Genomic DNA, 22427 nt, shown 5'->3' with positions numbered 1-22427 from the left:
TTGTCTTCAGCTACAACAGCTCATATGTCTGAAGTCAATGTCAAATAATCTTCCACATTCGCCATCCTTCATTACTGAACAATCAAATGCAGGTGTTGTTTTTAGCCAAAATGTTTTTTCCAGATGATAATAAGAACCATGCCTCATCAGTAGACCAGGGGAAAATATTGTATGGCTATTAATAGCACAAGGCCTTCCTGCTTTCCTAGTCTTCTGTGTCCTAGAGAAAATAGAAGTTCAAGTGCTGTTCACAGACTCAACCATGTGTGTGTCTGGGGGGTGGGCGAGGTAAATGCAGCTGAACCAATTCCATACATCACCTGATAATCATAACAATTTTCAATCAAGCTGAAGACGAATGAGCACCCATAAGGTTTACCTATCACCTACCCTGAGCAAATAACATTGAGAGTGTCCGAAGACCTCTTGTGGACCTCTGGCCTATGGTGTTTGCTTCCCTTCTTTGTGTCTGGCTGTGTGCAGCACGCCCTGAGTATACCGAGTGAAAGGGTCAGTGAAGGGCTACGTGAGTAACTGTGACATTCAGGTCGAGTCCATCTCCCACTCCTCAGCTGGGAGTCCGCCGCCGCGGCTGCACAACAGGAAATGCCGGACTTGTCTTGATAGGACACAGAGCTCGCTTGCACACTACAACACACACCCCCTTCGGCACTAAGCGGCAGCCATCCCCCCCTCTCTCACTCTACTCGGTACACTCCTCCCTCTGACTCACTAAAAACCCTCCCTTTTCCAAGTAGCAACAGGCAAAGCTGAGGCAGGGAGGGGAGGGAAAAGAGAGAATAACTTTCAGACTTCACACCCTGATCTGAGACTGAAAGAGACGAGTTAGTTGCAGCTGCGCCCAGGGAGGTAAAAGGAACTGAGACCAGCGCTTAAATATTGTTATGTTCCACATTTGCTGTGTGCTGCCACTATGCAACTATCTCCACTGAGCATCTGAGAACAGAGCAAACAACGGCTGCCAATGTCCAGTCACTGAGGGACACTGCTGGTGAGATTCACATCTTTTTCCTCCCTGGGAGAGGCAAATATCACCAGACGTCCAGTGCCCAGTCTTCCCCTTTGCTGCTGTGTTCATTTTGGGCAAACCCGACCATGGACCTGACCCTGTGGCAGTACCAGTTCCGCATCATCATGCTGGGCGACTCGACGGTGGGCAAGTCGTCCATGCTGAAGCGTTACACCGAGGACCTGTTCATGGAGTGCCTCAACCAGACCGTCGGAGTGGACTTCTACGTGCACTTCCTGGAGGTGGAGCCCAATGTGCGGGTCAAGCTGCAGTTTTGGGACACGGCAGGCCAGGAGAGGTTCAGGTGAAGGTGGCCATGTGTGTATGTATGTGTGTGTGATGCTGAGACTCACATGCTGGTCACAAACTCGCACAGGAACGTGCTCATTCACTTGGAGAGGATACGTTATCTTTTCCAAAGAGGAAACTTTTTAACATTTGCATTTGTAAAGCAATATTTGCATTAGACAGTTGAAACAAGCATGTGAATGGTGAATGGTACTGGGGTCAGTCCACCTTTGGTTACAAGTTGCTTGTCTAAACATCAATGATGTGCCAGGATGTTGTGAAATTATACTTTCTCAAGACAGCAATCATGAAGTGTATGCCAGTAGTTTCCTTGTAACTGTGTTCTTCTAAAACAGTCATCTCTCACACAACTATTTCTTTGAACATTGCATTTGCACATGCTACATGCTGTACCTGCTGCTGTACGCCACCTGATGTCTTTGTACCCTGTGGGTATAGCACCTACTACATGCTAACACTGTATTTAAAGGGGTGTGACATCAAAGGAAATGTCAACTTTAAAAATAACACAAAATACCTAACGGCACTTATGAACAACCTGCAAAAACATTAACAGACTCCATCATGTTCATGACAAGTGTCATGTCATGGTTATGACGAGGTCATGTCAGACATATGCTCCCCGATTCAATAGTGTTACCACTTAAACTGCATTCACACAGTCAGTTCACACTGTCGTTAAATGCAAATACAAAGTAGCACCATTCTGTTACTTTGTTTCATTCAAAGTTACAGGTAGCTAGTTCCTAAATCTATTATCCGAAGTCAAGACATGCCATTATTCATTTTGGGGGTGAGGTAAGAAGCTTAATGTTGTATTTTGAGCATTTACCCACCATAGAAATAATGAATCTTACATCTACTTTTACTGATACAGCATTCATCTAGTCATGGCAAGTCTGTATCAGGGTATTGTGCATCCTAGTCTAGGCCTTCACATTACTTAGTTACTCGATTCAAAATATTAATCACAAAGAATGATATATCATGAAATGTCTCTCTCTCTCTCTCTCTCTCTGACAGGTCAGTAACACGGTCCTACTACCGTAACTCTGTGGGCGGACTGCTCGTCTTTGACTTGGGGAACCGGACCTCGTTTGATCACATCGAGGAATGGCATCAGGAGGTGCTGGAGCACGTGCAGCCTCACGCCGTGCTCTTTGTGTTGGTGGGCCACAAGAGCGACCGTGAGGAGGCCGCGGAGCGCACCGTCAGCAAAGATGAGGCGGAGAAGCTCGCAGGCCGCTTGGGCGTGCCCTACGTGGAGGCATCGTCCAAGACGGGCGAGAACGTGACAGCGGCCTTCGAGCTGCTGACGCGGCGCATCTACCAAGGCCTGCTCAGTGGAGAGGTGCAAGTCCGAGACGGGTGGGACGGGGTCAAAAGCTCTGAACCTCGCCGGCCCTCACAGCTGTCTCCCACAGGGGAGTCCGCAAAAGAGGACAAGAAGTGCGCCTGCTAAGGTACGCAACTGGCCACAACGGCAGATAGACCCAATCAAGGTGCATCTCAAGGCTCTGTCAGTCAAATGTTGAACTTGGCCATCATATAATATGAACAACTTTAGACAGCAAAATACTGTACTGTGGCAGAGCTTCAGAGCTCAAAACAGAGAAAGTAGGATGATGCCTCGATGACATGCTTCACTTTGCATAGAAGTCTTGTTGGTGACAAAAACATCGACCTACATCACATTTGTGTTGACATTTTTCCTTTTTGTTTATTTATGGAAAACAAAAATCAAACACAGGTTATACTGAAAACTTGTGATACAAGGTCAAAAAAAAAAAAAAATCAATCATCTAAAACAAACCCTCCCCACCCTACCCTATCACCCCCTTACACACACACACACACACACACACACACACTCAGAGAAAAAAAAATAAAAACCTCACACCGGTGATAAAGACCAGACTTCATTCTCTGCTTTCTCTTTCATTTTCAAAGATCCTTTTCTCTTGGACCAAGACAAATCAAAATGACCAACACTCAGTTCATAATATTCGGCCTTCTTCAGAAAAAAAAAAAGTTGACAAACATAATTTCCCGAGTACAAAGAAACACTTTGCCACACCGGTGGAGAAAAAGCACCAAATAATAATAATAATGAATCATAAATCATGTCAGGTTGAGTCTCTCTGCTTGTGGGGCTGAGGGTACAGTATCACTTCAGAATTGGAAGAAAAAAAGAATATTCTACCACGTTGAACAACTCTAAGACACAGGACTGCAATCACATGCCAACTCTTAAGAGAAACTTAAAGCTGAAACTTGACAAAAATCTACCTAGCTAGTTAATTGTGAGTAGGTACAAGTGTCTAGTTTACATGGTGACAAGTTGAAAGAGACTCGCGTATAAAGCCTAGAAAAACCTTAGTCACCTCTCAGGAGCTTTCTTACAAAGAAGTATTGAACCAAACCAGTATATATAAAATTAAAAAAAAAAAGAAAATATGAGTGAGATGATTTCCTGGCAACAGGACGCTAACTAAAAACTGAAAAGTGAAGTAGGATGGTAGAGAAGGGGAAAACGTGAGACAGGTCAAACATTCATGAAGCCACCATGAAGCTTGGCATTAGGTTTCACATAGACTGCATTTATTTGCTTGTGGCGGAGTATATATGCATGCATGTTGGCATAAACATATATCCGTACAGGGTGCAGATTCCTATCTATGCGCTTGTGTGTATTACGGAGACCTGATTTTCAACGATGAGGGCAGTTTAGTTGTGTGGATAGTTAAGTAGATAAGCTGTTAATTAGCTTTATGTTCATGGGAGTATCTGCACTCCTCTAGCATGTTATGGCCAGTGATTACTGCTGGGGACATTTCAACATATACTGAAGGTGTGCTCACATTCGCGCGCCTTTATTCTTGTTATTCTAATGGCGAATATTTTTCTGTGTCAGCTGGAATGGATGATATGACGGCAAACAAACTGCATGGCGATGGATGATCTGAGACCATTTTGAAAGATACGGCTAACGAAACAAAAGTTTTTCTGCTGAATGCCCTATAAATGTGAGCACACCGTGTGTTTTTCCGGCAAGCAGAGGACGAGAGGCGACCTGCTCGCTTGGAAGCGCTTACGCAGCAGCGAAGGCGATCACAAACACCACACAAAAAACGTCGGAAAAGATGATGACAATGATAAATCACTGGTAGACATATCACAACTTTTTTGTTTCCAGAAATACCTATTGAGTAAGCATCTGCTGCAGGAGATGCTGCACACACACCCTGCCCCCCCCCCCCCACCCCGACCTCCCAACACCGCCCCCCCACAGACACCCTTAAACCAATTGTTTTGTCAATCCCAACCCTAAGATACCCCAAGAGAAAGCAGAAACGTTTGAAAAAAAGATTTTGTCATATGGGCCCTGGGTCTTGCTACTTTTTGGTCGTTTTGCGGATCAGTGCCATTCTCTGAAATTAGACAAGAGGGAAAGAGGGGAAAGTGTGTTAATTAATGAAGTAAATTACAGTTATGAGAATCCCTAAAATACAGCTTAATCTTTAACCTTAATTAGGCATGCACAGATATTGGCTGACTGGTATAAGGTAGGTGCTGATGTTCATCTGTTATGTCTAAATGTTGTGCTATGTCTGACTGGCACATTCAGAGATTCGGTTATGACACTAGAAAATGGTGCAGTATTATAAGGAATATTTTTGTTACCCTGCTACTAAAAGGTATGATTAACAACAAAAATGAAACATATGGTAAACAAACAATATTGGTGCTAGCACTGGCTATCAGCCCAATTGTTAAACATCGGTATCAGCCCAGAATTTCACAATCGGCACATGCCTAAGCTCACAGCTATTCAGTGAAACCAGCATTGAAGTATTCCTATTTACAATATCTACTACCATAAAACCATAGAGGTACATACTGTGAGATAAACACACTATACTTGGAATGATTCACCAGACTCAAACAGCTTCATCAATACAATGCTACCTGCTTTGATATAAAAAGACGCATGTCCAATATCTGACCTGTTTGTGGGCTTCTGTGGTGCAAGCCTTCTTATACGGGCGGATCTCATCGGAGCCAAAGCCTGGGATCCACATGTTCCACTGGCGCTCTACAAAAACACACATAAACCAGTCAGACCATACTGCTTTACACATGTTGTTTGACATGATGCAGACGCAAGCACCCAGGTTATTGCACACCTGAAAAACACTATCAGTAATAGGCATTGGATAAATTCTTCAATATCACAAATAACACAGAAAAGCAAGACTATTCCAGGGTACACAATTCTGGTCAAATATGGAAACAACACATGGAATACATAGGAAGTAAATCCCTGCAGGATACAGTTATAATATGAAACCGCATCAATAGCAAAGGGTGATCAGTCATCAAAATCCCAGCTAGTCAACAGAGTGAATGTAAAAACAGGTACTGACCAAGGTGTAGCTGGACGTCCTTCACTTCCAGGGTGCTGGACTTCCTGTGGCGAGCCAACTGACAGGCAGCTGTCACCACGCTCTCAATGAAGTCGTCAGCGATCTGAAGCAGCATCTGCACAGCACAGCAAGAGTCAGTTAGATATATCAGACACTCAATCTGAAAGCCCTCTATAACTTTGTTGCTACAAGAAACCATGGTCATGGAGGTCCATAGGATAATTAAAAACTCAATTTTGTAATCCCAGGATTGTGTTATGTAGAAAAACTACTAAAAAGTCAAGTCAAGTCAAGGTTGGCTAAGACACATATACCAGAGAGACACCTACCTCCTCCACATCCTCATCAAGCTGCTCATTTGGGTCAATTTCCCGGACCAGATCCTGGAGTTTCTTCTTACTCAGGACCTAAAGATGACCATTGGAGGGTAAATAACACTGTTCAACAAATGCATCAGCAAGACAAATTTAAGGTTTACCCTAAAACCTTTATCTACCTGTGACCATCAATACAACAGTTAGAACGACAATGCTTTATATTGTCTTTCAAAGCATTACAGAGGTTGGACAGGTGGTTTACCTGGCTTCCCTCAGGACTAAGTCTTCCAGCGGGTCCAGGTGTGCCCAGGACCTTCCCAGGTGCGTTGGTATTGTTTGCCATGCTGGTGGCAAATGCTGGTGTCGTGTCTGTTCAACGCAATCTTAATAAAGGTGGCTACTACGCTGAAAAACCTTTCAAAACAAACAGGAACAGCCCATAATTCACTTGCATTCAGGCATATCTGAATGTAACTAGCTAACAAATATGTCTTAAGATACCATGAAGATAAGACAAAACTGTCATGACAATTTGTAACATTAGCTTCAGAGAGAAACAGTCAGGCTAGATAACGTTAACTGTTAGGTAACAGCATTTCTATGGCTAACTAGCTTAATGGCTAACAACAATATCAGTCTATTCTGCAAAATTACAAACGAGTGCACAAAAAATGTAAAATATTCATTCACATAAAATGATTTTTCATAAATATCAAGTGATACAATCTGTGCCCTGGAAATCGCTAAATAAAATGTGGTTTGCCTATTTTTATGAATAGCTCAATGCTAGATAGCCTGCTTAGCTAATTGTTGACGTCCTAACCGGTAGTGCGGTCACATTGTCAAGACTATTTCTTATTAATTTCTCAATAAAATATATTTACTTACTTGACTAACTATAAAATATACTATCTCCCCATTTTCTGATGTATTCGAGTACTTAGCGGTGTGTATGATCGAAGAAAAACAGCAGCTCTTGGAATCCGCGTCCCTGTTCGTCCAGTATTATTTCCGGGTTACAGTTCAAAAACAGATCAATCTTTCAAAATAAAAGCGGATGAAAGTCTGGGTATTTCCTTTCTTTTACTGTCTATGTCAATTTTTATCCTTTAACTGGTTTCTCGCTACTCGCATACCCAAGTTAAAACATAAATGAGCAGTGCTCAAAAGTTTTAGGACTTACTCATATGTTTTATTTAATTTTCAATTAACACATGGAATTAATTTAAAAATAAATGGTGTAAACAAAGCAAAGCATCTGATATTTCAAATTCTTCAAAGTAGCATTGTTTTTGCTTTGATAACTTGCTTTGCACACCCTTGGCATTCTCTTAACCAGCCTCAGGTAGGTTATTAATCCGTTAAAAATCCTTCCACTTCCATTTTCCAGGTGCAAGGAAGCTGAACCGCAGCTACTTAATTGAAAATACGAAACATTTTTGAGCACATTTGCTATCATAGTTTTGATGTACAATGTAGGAAATAGTCCAAATAATAATAATATAAAAAAAACTTATGACAGAGTAGGTGTGTCCCCACCCCCACCCCCACATACACACACATTCCCGATTTACCAAATCGCAAAATCTTTGTTTAATCTGCATTTCTCTAGTGGATTATTACACAATCCCACAAAATTGAGGGCTTCTGTGCATTTTATTTAATGATCCATGTAAAGCAAAGGCAACATCTGGCAAATAGTATGTGGCTTCAAGGAAGAAGCCCCAAGAATCTGTTTAATGGACAAGTTACAACAACTGCAGTGGTAACTTCTTAACATAAATGATGTATCTAAAAAGAACAAGCATCACATTTTGTCATTTCCCCACAAATGTGTAAAACTTCAAAGACAAAAGGCAAAGGATGAAACTGATATAAATAAAACATCAATGGCAGGATATAACAGTTTAAAACCATTCACAGCACAAACTTCTAATACATGATACATACAGTACTTTGTCAATATATTATATTACAATTATGATTAACCAACAAATGCATACAAAAAATTATTTTATCCTCTAGTGATTGCAAAAACCCATTTAATTTCAAACGAATGTGTTCCTTTCTACACAGTCCAATAGTAAATCAACTTTATTCTCATGTTTTCCCATGTTCAGTTCATGTTTTCCCTTAAAAAGTTCCTAAAGTGATGCAAACGGTCTGTAGTTCATGGTCTCCCTTAAAAGTTCCTAAAGTGACACAAGCTGACAGCCATGGCGAGAAGAGCTGCAGCAGAGGGAAGAGACAGTCTTCAGCTCCCACCGAATGACTGAGTCACAGTGCGCAGGCCTCGCGATGGCTGTTCAGTAATCCCCCTGCTCAGGCTTACGAGGTGAACCTGAGCTCAGAGATCTCTGAGTCTGGCGAACTGCTGCCACTGCGATCACTGTACGTGTCCCTGAGAAGACAACAGAAATAAAAAATCAGGCAAACAGAATGTTCTTTACATAATTACAGTTACTTCAATAATTACTACAAATGAGAGTGCATTATCAATGGTGGCTTTTCAGGCACTCTGTCGTCTTAGTCGGATAGTGCACAATTCTTGCTTCTTGTCCCAGAAAACAACACAACACAATCCCACTCATTCAACACACCACTAAAAGTCACCAGGAGTTTGGAGAACTTCTTTGACATTTACGATGTACCTTGACAGTGGCAGGCTAGAGGACACTGAGGAGATATTTTGGGGAGGACCACTCACTCACCTTGGGGACAGACGGCATCCCTTCTGCAGGTAGCTCTGCAGTTTCCCCACGGCAGCCAGGAGCAGGCCAAAGTATGGGGGCGAGGGCTTGATGGGACGGGACGTGAACTCTGGATGGTACTGCACTCCCACAAAGTATGCGTGGTCTGAGCATCAGAGAAAATTGATGGTCAGTAGCAGCCTCATTAAGAACGTGGTCCAAATCAGATCAGAAAAAAACATTTGGATTTGGGTGTCTAAAAGGCCGTAAGAAAAGAAACGGTAATGTCCAGGCAAAAACAGAAATTCAGCGGCACTTCCCCTGTAATCTGAACAAAGCCAGAGACAGTAAAAGAAGTAGACAGAGCCCCTCAACAGGACTTGAATGGAGAGAAGTGACGTCGATCTAGAAGTGACGTCAATCTAACGAAACATCACTAAATAGCTTTCCTCCAAGGCTCGCTCACATAGGCTTTTCCCCAGAATCCCTACGAGTTTCTCAGCCAAACAATACGCTTGTTTCTCTCCTGTGCGACAGAAACTCATCGTTTTTAACATAGTTTTATGAGGTAGTGGAGCAAGTCATACAATGTTATGCTTCTCTGGAAAATAACAATGGTCATATTAAGGTCTTCAGATGTAAAGTTATTTGATGTCAAAAACACTAAAATGAATGGGGGTCAATGGAATGCTAACTCTAGGTGGTATCTTGACCCTCAGACCCTCTCAAAGGTGGTATGCTTTCCGAACGTCCGCCTACACTACACAAACCCCTTCTGGGTTTAAAAGAGGCAGTAGTCTCACCTTCTAGCTCAATCACCTCCATTCTTTCACCCTCCACGTCTTGCCCAACAAAATGCAGTCCTCTTTCCTCAAAGTGGTGCTTCAGGTCTGGATTGACCTACAGGGGACAATTCAGTCAATGATAAGACAACTAACAGATAACTAACACACATCAACCAAAACCCCCTCCAAAACACACACACACACACACACACACACGCACGCATGCACGTGCACATAGAGAAAACATACCTCAAAGCGATGTCTGTGCCTTTCATCAACATAGTCTGCATCTCCATATAGTTTTCCTGGAGTAATAAAGCACTTATCACCTTACTGGGCCTCTATATTAGTCATGATAAAGATGAATATTATTATTAATTATGATTAATACTTATAGTATAGTAGGTATGGTAATAGTAGTATAGTATTAATAATAACAAATAATAAGTATTTTGTATGTGTGATGGATCCTCACTTAAAACACTAGTGTTGGATTTGAAGATGGTTCTCCTCTTGCCCAGTCTCATGGTCCCACCCATTTCGCCAGGGTTGTGCTCGGGCATGTCAATCACCTGCAACCCATTGGACATGCACATTCTTGTTGGGTTTAACTAACACAGAGCCTCCACTATGCAAGTCTCCTTACTACTGCCCCACTTCACATTTTTTAGAGTCAGCCAATGACACAACAGACAGCTATGAGCTTTTGGAAACAAAACAAAAAAAAGAGGTTGCCTACCACCGGATGTTTGCTGTCTGGGTCAAATTCAGTGGAGTTGGCATCTGTAGAAAGAAAGGACAAAAAAACAGAAAGAGTAAGAGTCAGCACACACCACATGTGAGTTGTGCAAGCTGCAGCTGCAAGTTAATCGTATAAGACCTGCACTCAGTGACGTAACCTTTCTCTTGTGCCATGGCCAAAAGGAGCTCAGGGTTGCTCAAGCAGACTCACCTTGCCAGCCAAGAACATTCCTGGCAAACTCGCACACGGCCAGCTGCATGCCCAAGCAAACACCTGAAGATGGGGGAAAAAACACAGCACATGGATGGATGGATCAGTCCTCATGACATTCCTCACTCAACAAAGCCTACACCAGGATACATTTCTTTATCATAAAAACTAGTTACATTACAGTTATTGTTACTATAAAAAAAAAAATAATAATAATAATAAAAATAATAATAAATATATATATATCTGCTACAAAGCAGTTGCAACACCATACAGCCTGCTTTTACAGTATTTAACATGACAAAAAACCATAAAAACAAACAGAGATAGAGACAAACAGTCATGAGTAGCTACATGACTGACTTCTTTACCTAAAAAGGGCTTTTTCTGTTTCCTAGCCCAGCTGATGGCTTGCACCTTTCCCTCTGTTCCACGTACACCAAACCCACCAGGCACTAGGACCCCGCTGTCGGGAGAGAGGAAAGGCAGGACTCACAACACTGACCATGCACAGCAGAGGCCAGTCCAAAACATACACTGGACAGAAGAACGCTCCCTACATCTGACCCGAAAACACAGAGTTGTCCACTAACTAAAACTAGAAAATGTTTCTTTTGACTTGTGTTGTGCTCAAGAGAACAAATTCATGCTGGCATACAATACATGGAAAACTATTCAATTCACATAACAAATCCTCAATTAATTAATTAATCCTCAAACACAAACACAAATAGGGACTTAAAAGTCACACTTACTTGGGGAATCTTACTGAGATGGTATGTATGTTATCTTGAATTTCCCCTGGGGATCAATAAAGTATCTATCTATCTATCTATCTATCTATCTATCTATCTATCTATCTATCTATCTATCTATCTTATGTAATATCAACACAGTTAATTGTATACTGCTGCAAGTGGTAAAGCAAAAACATGCAACCACACACACACACGCACGCGCACACACACACAAATACAAATGTGTGCACACACTCACTCTGCACTGCAGAGTTTCTGCCACGCCTCGTGGTATTTTACCGGCTCCTCCTGTAGAGTCGTGGCCTCCAGGTCTGCAGAGTCGATGTACTATGAGAACAGAGAAAGGGAGGGAGGGAGGAAGAGTTATTTATGCATGCCCCATGGCCACTCTTTTTGCTAGCTTTGCTAGCATGCTATATCAGCACAATTATAGGAAACAGTGACTTCACCTCAATTTCTCCCCTTGAAACCTTTTCTAGACGTTTTTCACATAATTGGTCCTAGTCTAATGGAAAACTAGATGTACCGCAGAGTGGTACAAAATATGACTACCGCCCAGTCCAGCACATTTTTTCCACAAAAATAAGTCACGCTTGTCAAATTGTGTTAATTTCCTACTTTGCTCCTTTTTTGTGTGTTTGTAATTAAGTGTGTGCAGAGTGTGTGGTTGTTTTTGTGTATATGTGTTTTGTGTGTGTTTTTGTGTGTGTGTGTGTGTGTGTGTGTGTGTGTAAGTGTGTTTGTATGGGGGTGTGTGTGTGTGTGTGTGTGTGTATATGTGTGTTTATGTGTTTGTGTTTGTGTGCGTGTTGTGTGTGTGCATGTATGTGTGTGTGCATGTGTAGTGTGTTTGTGTTTACGTGTCTTTGTGTGTGTGTGTGTTTTTATGTGTGTGTGCATGTGTAGTGTGTGTGTGTTTACGTGTCTTTGTGTGTGTGTGTGTTTTTATGTGTGTGTGCATGTGTCTTTATCTATGTGTACATAAATAAAGCAAATCAGGGAACCACCTACTCTTAGCGATAAGTGCCATGGGATCTTTAACAACCATGGTGAGTCAGGACCTCAATTTAACATTCATGCAAAGGAAAACATCTCCTGCAGTACAGTGTCCCTGTCACTGCAATAGGACATTGGGATTGATATTTGTTTGGTGGCTTTTGGCCACAGGGAAGAGTGCCACCTACTGGCCAGCCACCAACACCACTTCCAGCAGGAACCTACTCTTCCAAGGAGGTTTCTTATCCAAGTACTAACTAAGTCTGCCTAGCTTCAGTAATTCAGCAAGGTCAGAGTATCTGCTGGTCTGGCTGCTGGCTAAAAACAAAAGGTGAAAGACATATATGATTCTAACTGTCTCACTGAATTGCATTATGCACACTCAATTCTCACTGGTATCTGCTAGACAACAAGTACCAAAACATGATTAGTTCATAGATTTCACATGTAAAATTCATTTTATACAACCCCACCCCCATCTTGCCTGTTCATAATTCTGAGAAATTCTTGAATTGTGTGCATGTGTGTGTGTTTATGTGTGTGTGTGTGTGTGTGCATGTGCTTGTTGGTGTGCCTGTGCATGCATGCGTACATATGTCTACTGTGTGTGTATGTGTTATACGTATGATTACTGTGAATGTATGTGTGTGTGTGAATATCTGTTTATGCATATGGAATAGGTTAACATGACCCCTGGAGGCAAACATACGCACAAAATGGGTCATCCTAGGCCCTATGGTTCTCAAGATATTCACAGAAAACTCTGTTGGTGTACGGTCACTAAATGTACACATAAATTAATTTATTGTATGGCCCCCCCATGAACGAAAGTCCACGAAACTTGGCATGCATTCAGAGGGTGTCATAATGATCCTACACTTTCAATTACAGGGATTAAAGTGAAAAGGCCATAAGTCATACGTTGTTCATATCTACCTATAGAGATAGCACCCCTTTTGCGGTCGCGACCTATTGGTTTTTATGTACAAAAAGATGCAAACAGCAAAGTAAAGGGAGTATTAAGCTTTATATTCACACGGGCGCCATTGTTTAAACCAAAACGAGGCTACAGGGTACACTTACTATAAAATTAATGCCACCTACAGGTGAATGCATAGAACATAACAATCCTATGGTTTGTGTACCCTGTAGCCTCGTTTTAGCCGCCAATGGCCACCATGTGAATAAGGTGAATTGAGAGTGTTCTTGATTGAGATTTTGAGTTTGAGTTTTCCTGATGAACAAAAATATATTTTAGTACCATCCCTGACCATTGCTGATTAGCCATTGCTGTTCTTTTCTACTGCAGCAATATTGTAGAAAGGCTTTAACACACTCTTATTTAATTACTTCAGGCCAAAAGTGTTTAAAGGGGAGATTTTTTTCTTGTTAATATGCAATTCTACACCAAGTAAAATCTATAAAATCAAGTTTGCAAGACTTCCCATTTCCTCATCAAAGTAACGAATCAGAACATTCTAGATATTGTTCATATTTCCATTTGTTGCCTCATCCGCATTTAATGAAAACATGGTAATTTTGAGTTTTACAGACAACTCAGTTTTCCAATGAGCAGCAATACTGTGTGTGCTCATGCAGGAGGTCTGGCGATTTGATAACGACAATCTGGAGACGGTGCTTTTGTCTTCAGCAACAGATTGAATAAGGTTGACAAAAGGGTTGCGATATGGTGAGGGACAGGTCGGTTGGGCGCTATGAAAGAACATCGTGAGCCTACTTTCTAAACGTAAAAATGGTCAGCCATAGATAAACGTAGCCTACCTCTGTCGTGGTGGCTAGTTGCACCAGGTAGGGAAGATGTCCTGAAGTGCACAAACGTTAACCTTATGGCGGTCTTCTGATTGGTGGCGCATAAAACGTTTTCCTATTGCATCCATAAACAATTTTCTTGCAGCGAACCGCGCAAAAGCAAACCCCCGGCGCTTTAATTTCTTTATACCATGGCTTGTTAGTTCTCCCCCGTTTCCACCAGCTGCCCATCTCCATTTATTTTTTAACTTTTGACACCTGCCTTCCTTTAGCAACAACGCATCCATGACAGCTAGTGGCCTTGCCAAATAGACGCACACAAATCATGACGCTAATATGCGAGGTTCTGGTAGGCCTACTGGTTATGGTTTTGTGCTATAAATGAATAATATTTTATAGCAAAGTTTTAAGTTGATTATTTTAATTGTATGGTTATTTTTTGTCAACATACACTCACAACCTACTGTCGTTAAAAGTGAGGCCTAAGCAAAATAGGCTACAAGGCTGTCTGTGCGTCACAAACAGACTGACCCCCTTACTCAACAGTTTGCGATGATGACAGTGATATTATTATTTTTTTTTATGCTAACACGCTCATTCAAAACCTTCCGTCGCAAATTGTGAAAAACATTGTTGTACATGTCATAACAGACGGGATAATAAATTGCATAGGCTACGGTTTATATTAAGGCCGCTTTACACATAATGTTAGTTGCATTGATTAAAAACTGTAACAATAATAGTAGCCTACATCGGGTGGCATAGAAGGCTATCTGTTCAAGTCATAGGTGACACCCAAAATGAATGACCTCCCCTGACAAGAGGTTGCGATAGTAAGAAATTGTCTACATTGATGCACGGAAAGAACACAGCCTACGCTTCTTCTCCGAATTCGCACAGAGCTCACAATATCATATCCAAAAAAGTTAAAACGGATTGGCCAACCTCATCAGCTGTCTCTAATGTGTCACTTTTAGACCGTTATAGTCCTCCATATGTGTTCTTTGGAAAAACAAAGGTGATAAGGCCGCCCCCCACCCCCCTCCTATTTTTTTTCTCATCGGATCTGCATCGATCTTAAATATGACATTTCTAAAATCAAAATGACGGAAATCCGTCCTATGACGGAGAACTTTAATCCTTGTGTCAATTTCGTCCAGTTTTGACCATGTTAGGTCACAGATACCTGCGATTACAACACCTCATTTTCACTTTTTCGTTTTTTAACTAGGTGGCGCTATACATGAAATGAGTGGTTATGGAATGGGTTGACATGGCCCCTTAAGATCAACATACAAAAAAGGTGGTTCTCCTAAATCTTACAGTTCTCGAGATATTCACAGAAAACTGTCTCCCCCTACCGTCCTTTCGGGGGTCCAGTCCAGCGGGGGGGCTACAGATCAAAACAAAAAACAATGGTTCCATGCTATCCTTGTGGGGCTACATGCCCACCAAGTTTCGTGCACCCCGGTCTTTCAGTGTCCCGGGAATCCTTGATGGAAAATTGGCCATGCGGAAAAATAAAAAAAATTAAAAAATCGGACTAAACCTACTGTATATGACTGCCGCTTCGCTGCGCGGCGGTCATAATAACCCAACAGAAAAATATCACAACATGGCGCTCTGTAGACTTTTAAATTACAACAGGCCAAATCCAGGATAACCACAACTGTTCTCATATTTGGCCAATGCCTCCTTACCTGCTATTCCCACTCAAGTCAGTTAGTCCCAGTGGTATAACGGCTGGATAGGTATGCACCTATTTCTATGACCCAGTAGCTGTATAAAGTACTTGATACAGTGGAGGCCCCAAAAGGAATAGGCTGGATTACCTTGACCTCCAGCTTGTGGCTGATGGCAAGAGCAGAGTGCTCCAGGGCTTTGATGACAGAGGCGTAGGAGTCGGTGAACTTGGTGTACTTCCCCACCAGGGCGATGGAGCAGTGCTCCAGGAGGCGGTCTGACCTGAGGGATACACACAAACAGGGTGACTGATGCTGATTATGTACTGATAACTCATCTTCACAATTTGGAAGTTTTTTTTTAAACTGTTATACCAGTATCACCATAACTGCGCTTTATAACGGGATATGGAGATTTGGTTCTCTCAGAACCCTAGTGATAGCTTGTGTCTGAATTTACATCACAAAATTGGGTGTGGAACTGTGGTCAGACTATTAGCAGACTACTAGCTACTGTATGTCTGTCATTTATGTGGAGAGCACCAAAACAGACACACTGTTTTCATGGTCATGATGGATGTCCATGCAAATACATAGAAATGACTTGCTTAAGGGATTCAAGTCCCATGGATACTGATTCATGCCTGCTACATACTAGGCGTAGAAGTTAGTCTGCACCTAGGTGCTAATACTGGGATTTCATTCACCTCATTCACCTAAGGCTACTTTTCTCATCTGGTCAATCCCATGATGTATTGTTATGTGCGTTGATCTATTTTTAGTAATTCAGACACAGCCTATTAACTGACTTAATTAACAACTAAGAAGCCTATTTATTGTACATTCAAGGGAAACTCTTTCCCACCCCTTGCATCAAACGCACTGTCATCAGACCAGTTCTGTTAGCAGTGCAGGTTGTAGGCACCAGGGTAGGACTGCCTCTTTGTTTTCCATCACAATCAAAACTGAACAGGTGAGATATCTCACCTGTCGGACATCTCTTTCCACTTGGTGAGCATCCGGCGCGGCCGCATGTCCACATGCAGGTTGAGGCGGGTGCAGAAGTAACCCATCACGCCCTGATCCTCCAGCAGCAAGGGCACCCTGTAGATGGACGACACGTCGTGCACACAGATCACCTGCACAAGAGAGGAGCGAGAGAGAGAGAACAGTTCACTCTTATTCACCTAGCAGACACCTTCAGCCAAAGCGTACAGTATGTGTATTTTCATCAAAACAATGTTTTCATTCAAAGTGATTCACGTATTCATCATCAGTGTCCCCATTGGGCTGGGACATTAACATTGCTACTATTTAAAGGAACACTATCAATCACTTCATCACTACTTAACCAGAGGTCAGAAACTAGGGTTAAAGTGTGGAGATCACAAGATCACAAGAAGGGGTTGTGTTTATAAATGAGCGAATCAGCTTAACACAGTGTGATAATGGTGAGAATCACTGTGCCTTAATGTTCATTGTCTGATGCTGGCAAGGTGCAGGTTACCTGCTCTGGCTCCACATGGCAGAACATGGAGATCTTCTCTTTGACAGCAGTGTCCAGCACTGTGGAACACCGGCACACAATCTGCAGAGAGCACATTGGAATATGACCACAACGACCCTTACCCCAGTTGTATGGGAACGTTTGTGCAGTCCTGTGCAAATTGCATCATTACATTACAGTACAAATTAGTCAATATAATTCCTGTGGCACAGACATTACTGTCATTAAAATAAGCACGTTTTCAAATTATTTCATTTCATGATCTTTTCAACAGAGAAAATTGTTATTGTGGCATGGGCCCAGGGGATGCCCATACAGTAGTTGTCAAATCTCAGTGCGGTGAGAGTGAGCCACTGACTTTTCTGCACTGTGTGTAGTAACAATGTCAAACATTCAACAGGTCAGCACCTTCATCACTGAACAACTTCCTATCAATATGGCGTGAGGCTGTTCACAAATCGCTGCACAAATATAGCAATCAGGCTCACAAATTTTCATGGATAACAATCACCAACCTCGCGGATTTCAGTAATGCAAACTTGATTGCTATGGTTATAATAATAATAATAATAATAATAATAATAATAATAATATGAATCAAAAGGCAGAACCAAAATAATAATATTTTTTTCATATATTTTTTTCCATTTCAGTTTTTGGTTCTGCTAATCGGTTCCGGTTCTTTCTTATCGATTCCACTTGATTCTAATAGTTGGGTTCCCAACCCTAGCATACAGTGAGGTGTGGGCTCAGGCATTTACCAGGTCGGGGGACAGGCCCAAGCCTCGCAGCTCCCGTACGCTGTTCTGCGTGGGCTTGCTCTTCTGCTCTCCAGTAGCACTAGGCTGGGGGAACACAACACACACACACACACACACACACACACCTGATGTAGAGAAAAAACTTAAACATATTCTCTTAGCTTTTACATTTAATTGTTTGTTTACTGCCATTTATTCTAGAGATTATCAACATATCCTTTGTCCTACCAATTAAGTGTAGGAGTAATGCAGCATCAAGTACTGCAGCTCATGTGTGGACAGGTGAGCTTGAGAGCCAACATGCACGATGAGGCCAGCTCAGGTGTGCTAAGGTGAGTCTGAGACCATACCTGTGGGACAAGGCTGACATGGATGTTGCAGAAGTTCTCCCTCTTGACTTTAAACTGGAACTGCCTGAAGGCTTCGATGAAAGGCATGCTCTCAATGTCTCCTACAGTCCCTCCCAGCTGTGCCGAATTATAACAATGACATGCCACATTAAAAATACTGGCACATCAATCTATTAGGCCAGAATATATATCAAGTCATAAAAAAATGTAGATTGAGTGAACTGGAGTCCTGCAGTAAAGCAGGAGATTCTGTCATCTTTTCGCATTACAGATCCTCATGTACATGACAGGCAAAGTGCAAAGTCACCCATTGAGCAAAGCGTCTCATGCACGACCTAAAGACTTCTATTTCGCTACAAATCTGAACAAATGGAATCATCTTTTAATTTCATTTCATTCACCCACTTTGAACTAACATAAAAAGAGAAATATAATACATGCCAGGCATTTGATTATTATTTATTTTATTTATATATTTGGTTTTTAAATATGTGTTTTTAAGGCTGTTACAGTGTCTGCATTACGTTCTGTCACTGTCAAGACAACAATGACGATAGTCTTTAGCTGGAACACCACCTCAAATGTGTGTTTTGTCATCAAAATCTAAAAATAATATACCAAATAATATAAATATATATAATTATAAATATATATAATATCTAATATCTAAAGGCTTATATCCTCCGTACCTCAATGACACAGACTTGGGGCTCTACGCCATCATCATCTACAGATACTTTAGCTTGCTTCATGACCCACTCCTGAATGGCATCGGTGATGTGAGGCACCACTGCAGAGGGAGAAGACAAGTTGCAATGCAAGAACAGACTTGAAAATGAAATAGCATATATATAAATAAATGAACACAGAAATGAGGTGGCCTCATATCTACCCTGTGCACAGAACTTAGAATTTGCACTAGGCTACACGTTAAAAAATAAATTCAATGTAATTTTGGACTTTACACATTTATCACAGACATTTTTAAACAACAAAAACATAATATATAGATAGAATTAAGATTTTCAGTTGTGAGCTGAAACATGTACATACTATGTTTACACAAGCTATGTCTTTACCTTGGACGGTTTTCCCTAGATAATCTCCCCTTCTCTCTTTGTTAATGACAGACTGGTAGATCTTTCCTGTGGTGAGATTGTTGTCTTTGGTGAGTCTGATGTCTAGAAAGCGCTCGTAGTTCCCCAAGTCTAGGTCCACTTCGCCACCATCATCCAGTACAAACACCTCCCCTGAGATACAGATAATAAAATCACATCTACCCATCGTTCGAAAGTCCAACACTTAAAAGTGCAGTTCACGATTTTAATCCAGTACACTTTAGCTCCTTGTGAACTGTTCAGAGAGTGCACTTTAAAAAAAAAACTCTGTACACAGGAAATGGGAAACAATGTGGCCAGACTATTAGCAGGTAGCATCAGTAGCATGGACAGGAGGGACAAGTAAACTTAACTTACCATGCTCATAAGGTGAGAAGGTGCCAGCATCAATATTGATGTAGGGGTCAATTTTAATTGCAGTGACATGAAGGCCACAGGATTTCAGAATTGTGCCCACGCTACTGGCAATAATTCCTTTTCCGATGCCAGAGATGACACCCCCTGTAACCAGTATGTACTTCATTGTGACCGCCCAGACACTGCAGGAGAAATCACACCAGTGGACTTATTAATTTAGAAATAAGCAATACAGATTACAGAATATTTGACAGTGGTGGCTTTTGGCTGTACATGTGGCCTAACTTGAGTAAAGGGGACATTGCAATAGTCAGAAACCTAATGAGCATTATATCAGCTGGTAAACTGGCCTTCACAAGGCAACTTTTTGAGCAATGTTCCCATTGATATTGACCACCATTTTTTCATCAGTAGGCACATTTTCATGATCATCAAATCAGATCGATCAGAACACATGGGACTAGCAGCAACATTGCTCAAAAAGTTGTCCCATATATCATCACCGTTCAGCTGCATAAACAACAAACATGTGCGTCCCTAATGCATTTCCGGTAGCACAGAAAACGAGCTAATGGTAACTTGGGTTAAAGGTAAAATGTAAAAAGCAAGTTTTAAAGTCGACATTTTGTAGAGCAATAGACTCAATTCCGGTTTGTTTTCATTTCAAGGTATTTGCCAGAGCCCGTCCTTTATTAGACATTCTCTGCTATTTGCGGTGATTTCGAACGTTTGAACCGGAAACCCTCTAGAACAGATTGAATGCGCCACAAGGCTCCCCAGTAGCTCCAAAGCGCGCTGTTGACGTTTGTCAATGTCAACAGTTTCTGAACGTTCATTGGTAGCCACAAGAGGAAGAGGGCGGGTTTATGTATGCTAGCACATTCTAATGTCAATAACATATATGACAGCATAGGACCAAACATTATTTAAAATCTGGCATCATATTCATACCAGCTAGTTATGTTCCACATTATTATTATTATTATTATGTTTAAACATCAAAGTTAAGGTTTAAAATTAAAATCATGAAATTGTAGCGAAAGGTAATGACAATTTTGGCGGGTAATGTTACACAGTGGTATAGGGAACATCTCAACGTTATTTCTATGTAAGATCGGTGTGACTCAAAAATTGTGAGTATTTACCTGTGACGGTACCTATGGTAAATAATTCAGTGGAGTTCTCTAGTTAGGCTAACTGTTAATGTATAGTTTCCTTCGAAACTAAACAGCCAGGATCAAAGGCATAATGTTGGTTAAGCTCCATGATTGTCATACTGTAAACGCATAACGTTCAGATAACGTTTGGTGCTAGATTAATACGAAGGTTTGGCTAGGCTAGGCATCAGTATTATCTACGTTATATAAGACTGCTGTAACAAACACCTGTTGAATTCAGAAACACGCCACTACGCAACGTGCTAAAAACAAGCAAGCCAAAGCACGGCGTTTCTGCCTTGGCTACATTTCTAGACCCTGCAGACTCCTGTCATCACTATCCTGAATTGCAAGTCACTTATAATGACAAAGGTATATTGATAATATAGCACACTGCCAGGACAAAACATGCGACTCACATACAGTAAAATAATATGCTCACACTCACATATGACTGAGGACTCGGATTCTCCTGATCACACGTGGTCAACTCACACAACCATGCGCATCTTTAACGTCATTGGCGCATATCTTCGATCTATAAATGATGTGATTCACCCAAGTATGAGCTCTGCGTTTCCTATCCACATGATGAACTTTGTACAGCGCAAACCATGCGAAATCTTTGTTCCTTAAAGGTGTATCAGTCAGTCAACACAAACGTAACTGTCAAGTGCCGGAGTCAAAGAGGTAACAATTACCAAAGAGGTAACAATGTTAATCATAAAATCGATATGAGATTATAGATGGATGACGTGAACGCTGTTGATGGTGCACTTCTATGAGAAGCCAGTAAATTAGCCTACCACTAGATGGAGCTGACTGCATTTTTACCGATAATCATAAATTAGATTACTGACCAAAGAACGCCAAGATAATGACACCATTCATTCACTTTTTAAACGGCAATCATGCGGTTCAATAGGTAATGCGGTGAGGAAAGTCAGATGTAGCGAAACACATATGCATAATAAATTCTTCATAATAACTCTGCCATGGAATGGTGTCTCTTTTTTCCCCACATAGTCAGGTCCCCAGCGCCCTATAGGCCTACATAACAACATTTGCCTAAACACATTGATGCTTTTACACTATCATGCCATAGGCTATGCCATCACCTTCATTTAGATGTAATAATCACAGGCCACAAAGCAAACAAACGAGACACCACACCCTCCTGTCTTGCTCATCATCACCCATCCCATGAGCGGCCTGCTGTTAATAAGTGTGTGGGACTTTAAATTCATCTCTGCTCATGAGGCCGATCTAATTAAAACGCCCACATACTCACCATCTCACTGGTCTCATTTTATCAGCTGTTTCCTCTAATTATAAATGAAGGCAGTGAGAGAGCCAATATCCCCCCTCTTAGACTATCTCTTTATCCGTGGACCCTTCTGATTGTGCTCTCCATTAGGGGAAAGAGACAGAGACATAGAGAATCATTACTGGATGGCATCG

At 41.5% G+C, this 22427-nt stretch overlaps 3 protein-coding genes across 5 annotated transcripts; 1 reads left to right on the top strand and 2 right to left on the bottom strand.

The window, feature by feature from the left end:
* The first annotated feature begins 529 nt into the window (after positions 1–529).
* On the top strand, positions 530–3193 carry rab42b (RAB42, member RAS oncogene family). The gene is made up of 2 exons (XM_048260126.1): positions 530–1334; positions 2363–3193. The coding sequence occupies exons 1-2, from the start codon at positions 1117–1119 to the stop codon at positions 2799–2801; spliced, it is 657 nt and encodes a 218-aa protein (XP_048116083.1). The 5' UTR covers positions 530–1116; the 3' UTR covers positions 2802–3193.
* A 1419-nt stretch (positions 3194–4612) lies between these two features.
* Positions 4613–7107, bottom strand: taf12 (TAF12 RNA polymerase II, TATA box binding protein (TBP)-associated factor). The gene is made up of 6 exons (XM_048260125.1): positions 6972–7107; positions 6346–6497; positions 6096–6173; positions 5767–5881; positions 5347–5435; positions 4613–4770 (listed from the first exon to the last, which is right to left on the bottom strand). Exons 2-6 carry the CDS (start codon positions 6424–6426, stop codon positions 4735–4737), a joined length of 399 nt encoding a protein of 132 aa, XP_048116082.1. The 5' UTR covers positions 6427–6497; positions 6972–7107; the 3' UTR covers positions 4613–4734.
* A 613-nt stretch (positions 7108–7720) lies between these two features.
* On the bottom strand, positions 7721–21568 carry ctps1b (CTP synthase 1b). 3 transcript variants are annotated; one of them, XM_048261831.1, is made up of 18 exons: positions 21415–21568; positions 19810–19991; positions 19414–19584; positions 19024–19124; positions 18335–18451; positions 17985–18068; positions 17224–17304; positions 16704–16855; positions 15867–15999; positions 11507–11595; positions 10882–10976; positions 10511–10573; positions 10298–10341; positions 10034–10130; positions 9808–9863; positions 9577–9673; positions 8795–8939; positions 7721–8484 (listed from the first exon to the last, which is right to left on the bottom strand). In XM_048261831.1, exons 2-18 carry the CDS (start codon positions 19973–19975, stop codon positions 8412–8414), a joined length of 1764 nt encoding a protein of 587 aa, XP_048117788.1. In that variant the 5' UTR covers positions 19976–19991; positions 21415–21568; the 3' UTR covers positions 7721–8411. The 3 variants fall into 3 exon arrangements, with proteins under 3 accessions (XP_048117788.1, XP_048117790.1, XP_048117789.1); XM_048261833.1 differs by lacking the exon at positions 21415–21568 and adding an exon at positions 20955–21126; XM_048261832.1 differs by lacking the exon at positions 21415–21568 and having other exon boundaries at positions 19810–20565.
* Positions 21569–22427: the final 859 nt, after the last annotated feature.

The sequence above is a fragment of the Alosa alosa genome, chromosome 13 (genome assembly GCF_017589495.1).
Source record: "Alosa alosa isolate M-15738 ecotype Scorff River chromosome 13, AALO_Geno_1.1, whole genome shotgun sequence".
Taxonomy (NCBI): Eukaryota; Metazoa; Chordata; class Actinopteri; order Clupeiformes; family Clupeidae; genus Alosa; species Alosa alosa.
Note: the sequence above shows the minus strand (reverse complement) of the source record. Positions and strands in the feature narration are given on the sequence as shown.

What these genes read in the sequence shown, in the direction of transcription:
- rab42b (XM_048260126.1), top strand. Translation starts at nt 1,117, where the DNA reads ATGGACCTGACCCTGTGGCAGTACCAGTTCCGCATCATCATGCTGGGC. An exon ending in GCAGGCCAGGAGAGGTTCAG is followed by an intron (nt 1,335 to 2,362) that starts GTGAAGGTGGCC and finishes TCTCTCTGACAG; the next exon opens with GTCAGTAACACGGTCCTACT.
- taf12 (XM_048260125.1), bottom strand. Translation starts at nt 6,426, where the DNA reads ATGGCAAACAATACCAACGCACCTGGGAAGGTCCTGGGCACACCTGGA. An exon ending in TTGATGAGGATGTGGAGGAG is followed by an intron (nt 5,882 to 6,095) that starts GTAGGTGTCTCT and finishes TGTGCTGTGCAG; the next exon opens with ATGCTGCTTCAGATCGCTGA. An exon ending in CCACAGAAGCCCACAAACAG is followed by an intron (nt 4,771 to 5,346) that starts GTCAGATATTGG and finishes GTCTAATTTCAG; the next exon opens with AGAATGGCACTGATCCGCAA.
- ctps1b (XM_048261831.1), bottom strand. Translation starts at nt 19,975, where the DNA reads ATGAAGTACATACTGGTTACAGGGGGTGTCATCTCTGGCATCGGAAAA. An exon ending in GCCATGTGGAGCCAGAGCAG is followed by an intron (nt 16,856 to 17,223) that starts GTAACCTGCACC and finishes TCTCTTGTGCAG; the next exon opens with GTGATCTGTGTGCACGACGT. An exon ending in CAGAAACTCTGCAGTGCAGA is followed by an intron (nt 10,977 to 11,506) that starts GTGAGTGTGTGC and finishes CTCTCCCGACAG; the next exon opens with CGGGGTCCTAGTGCCTGGTG.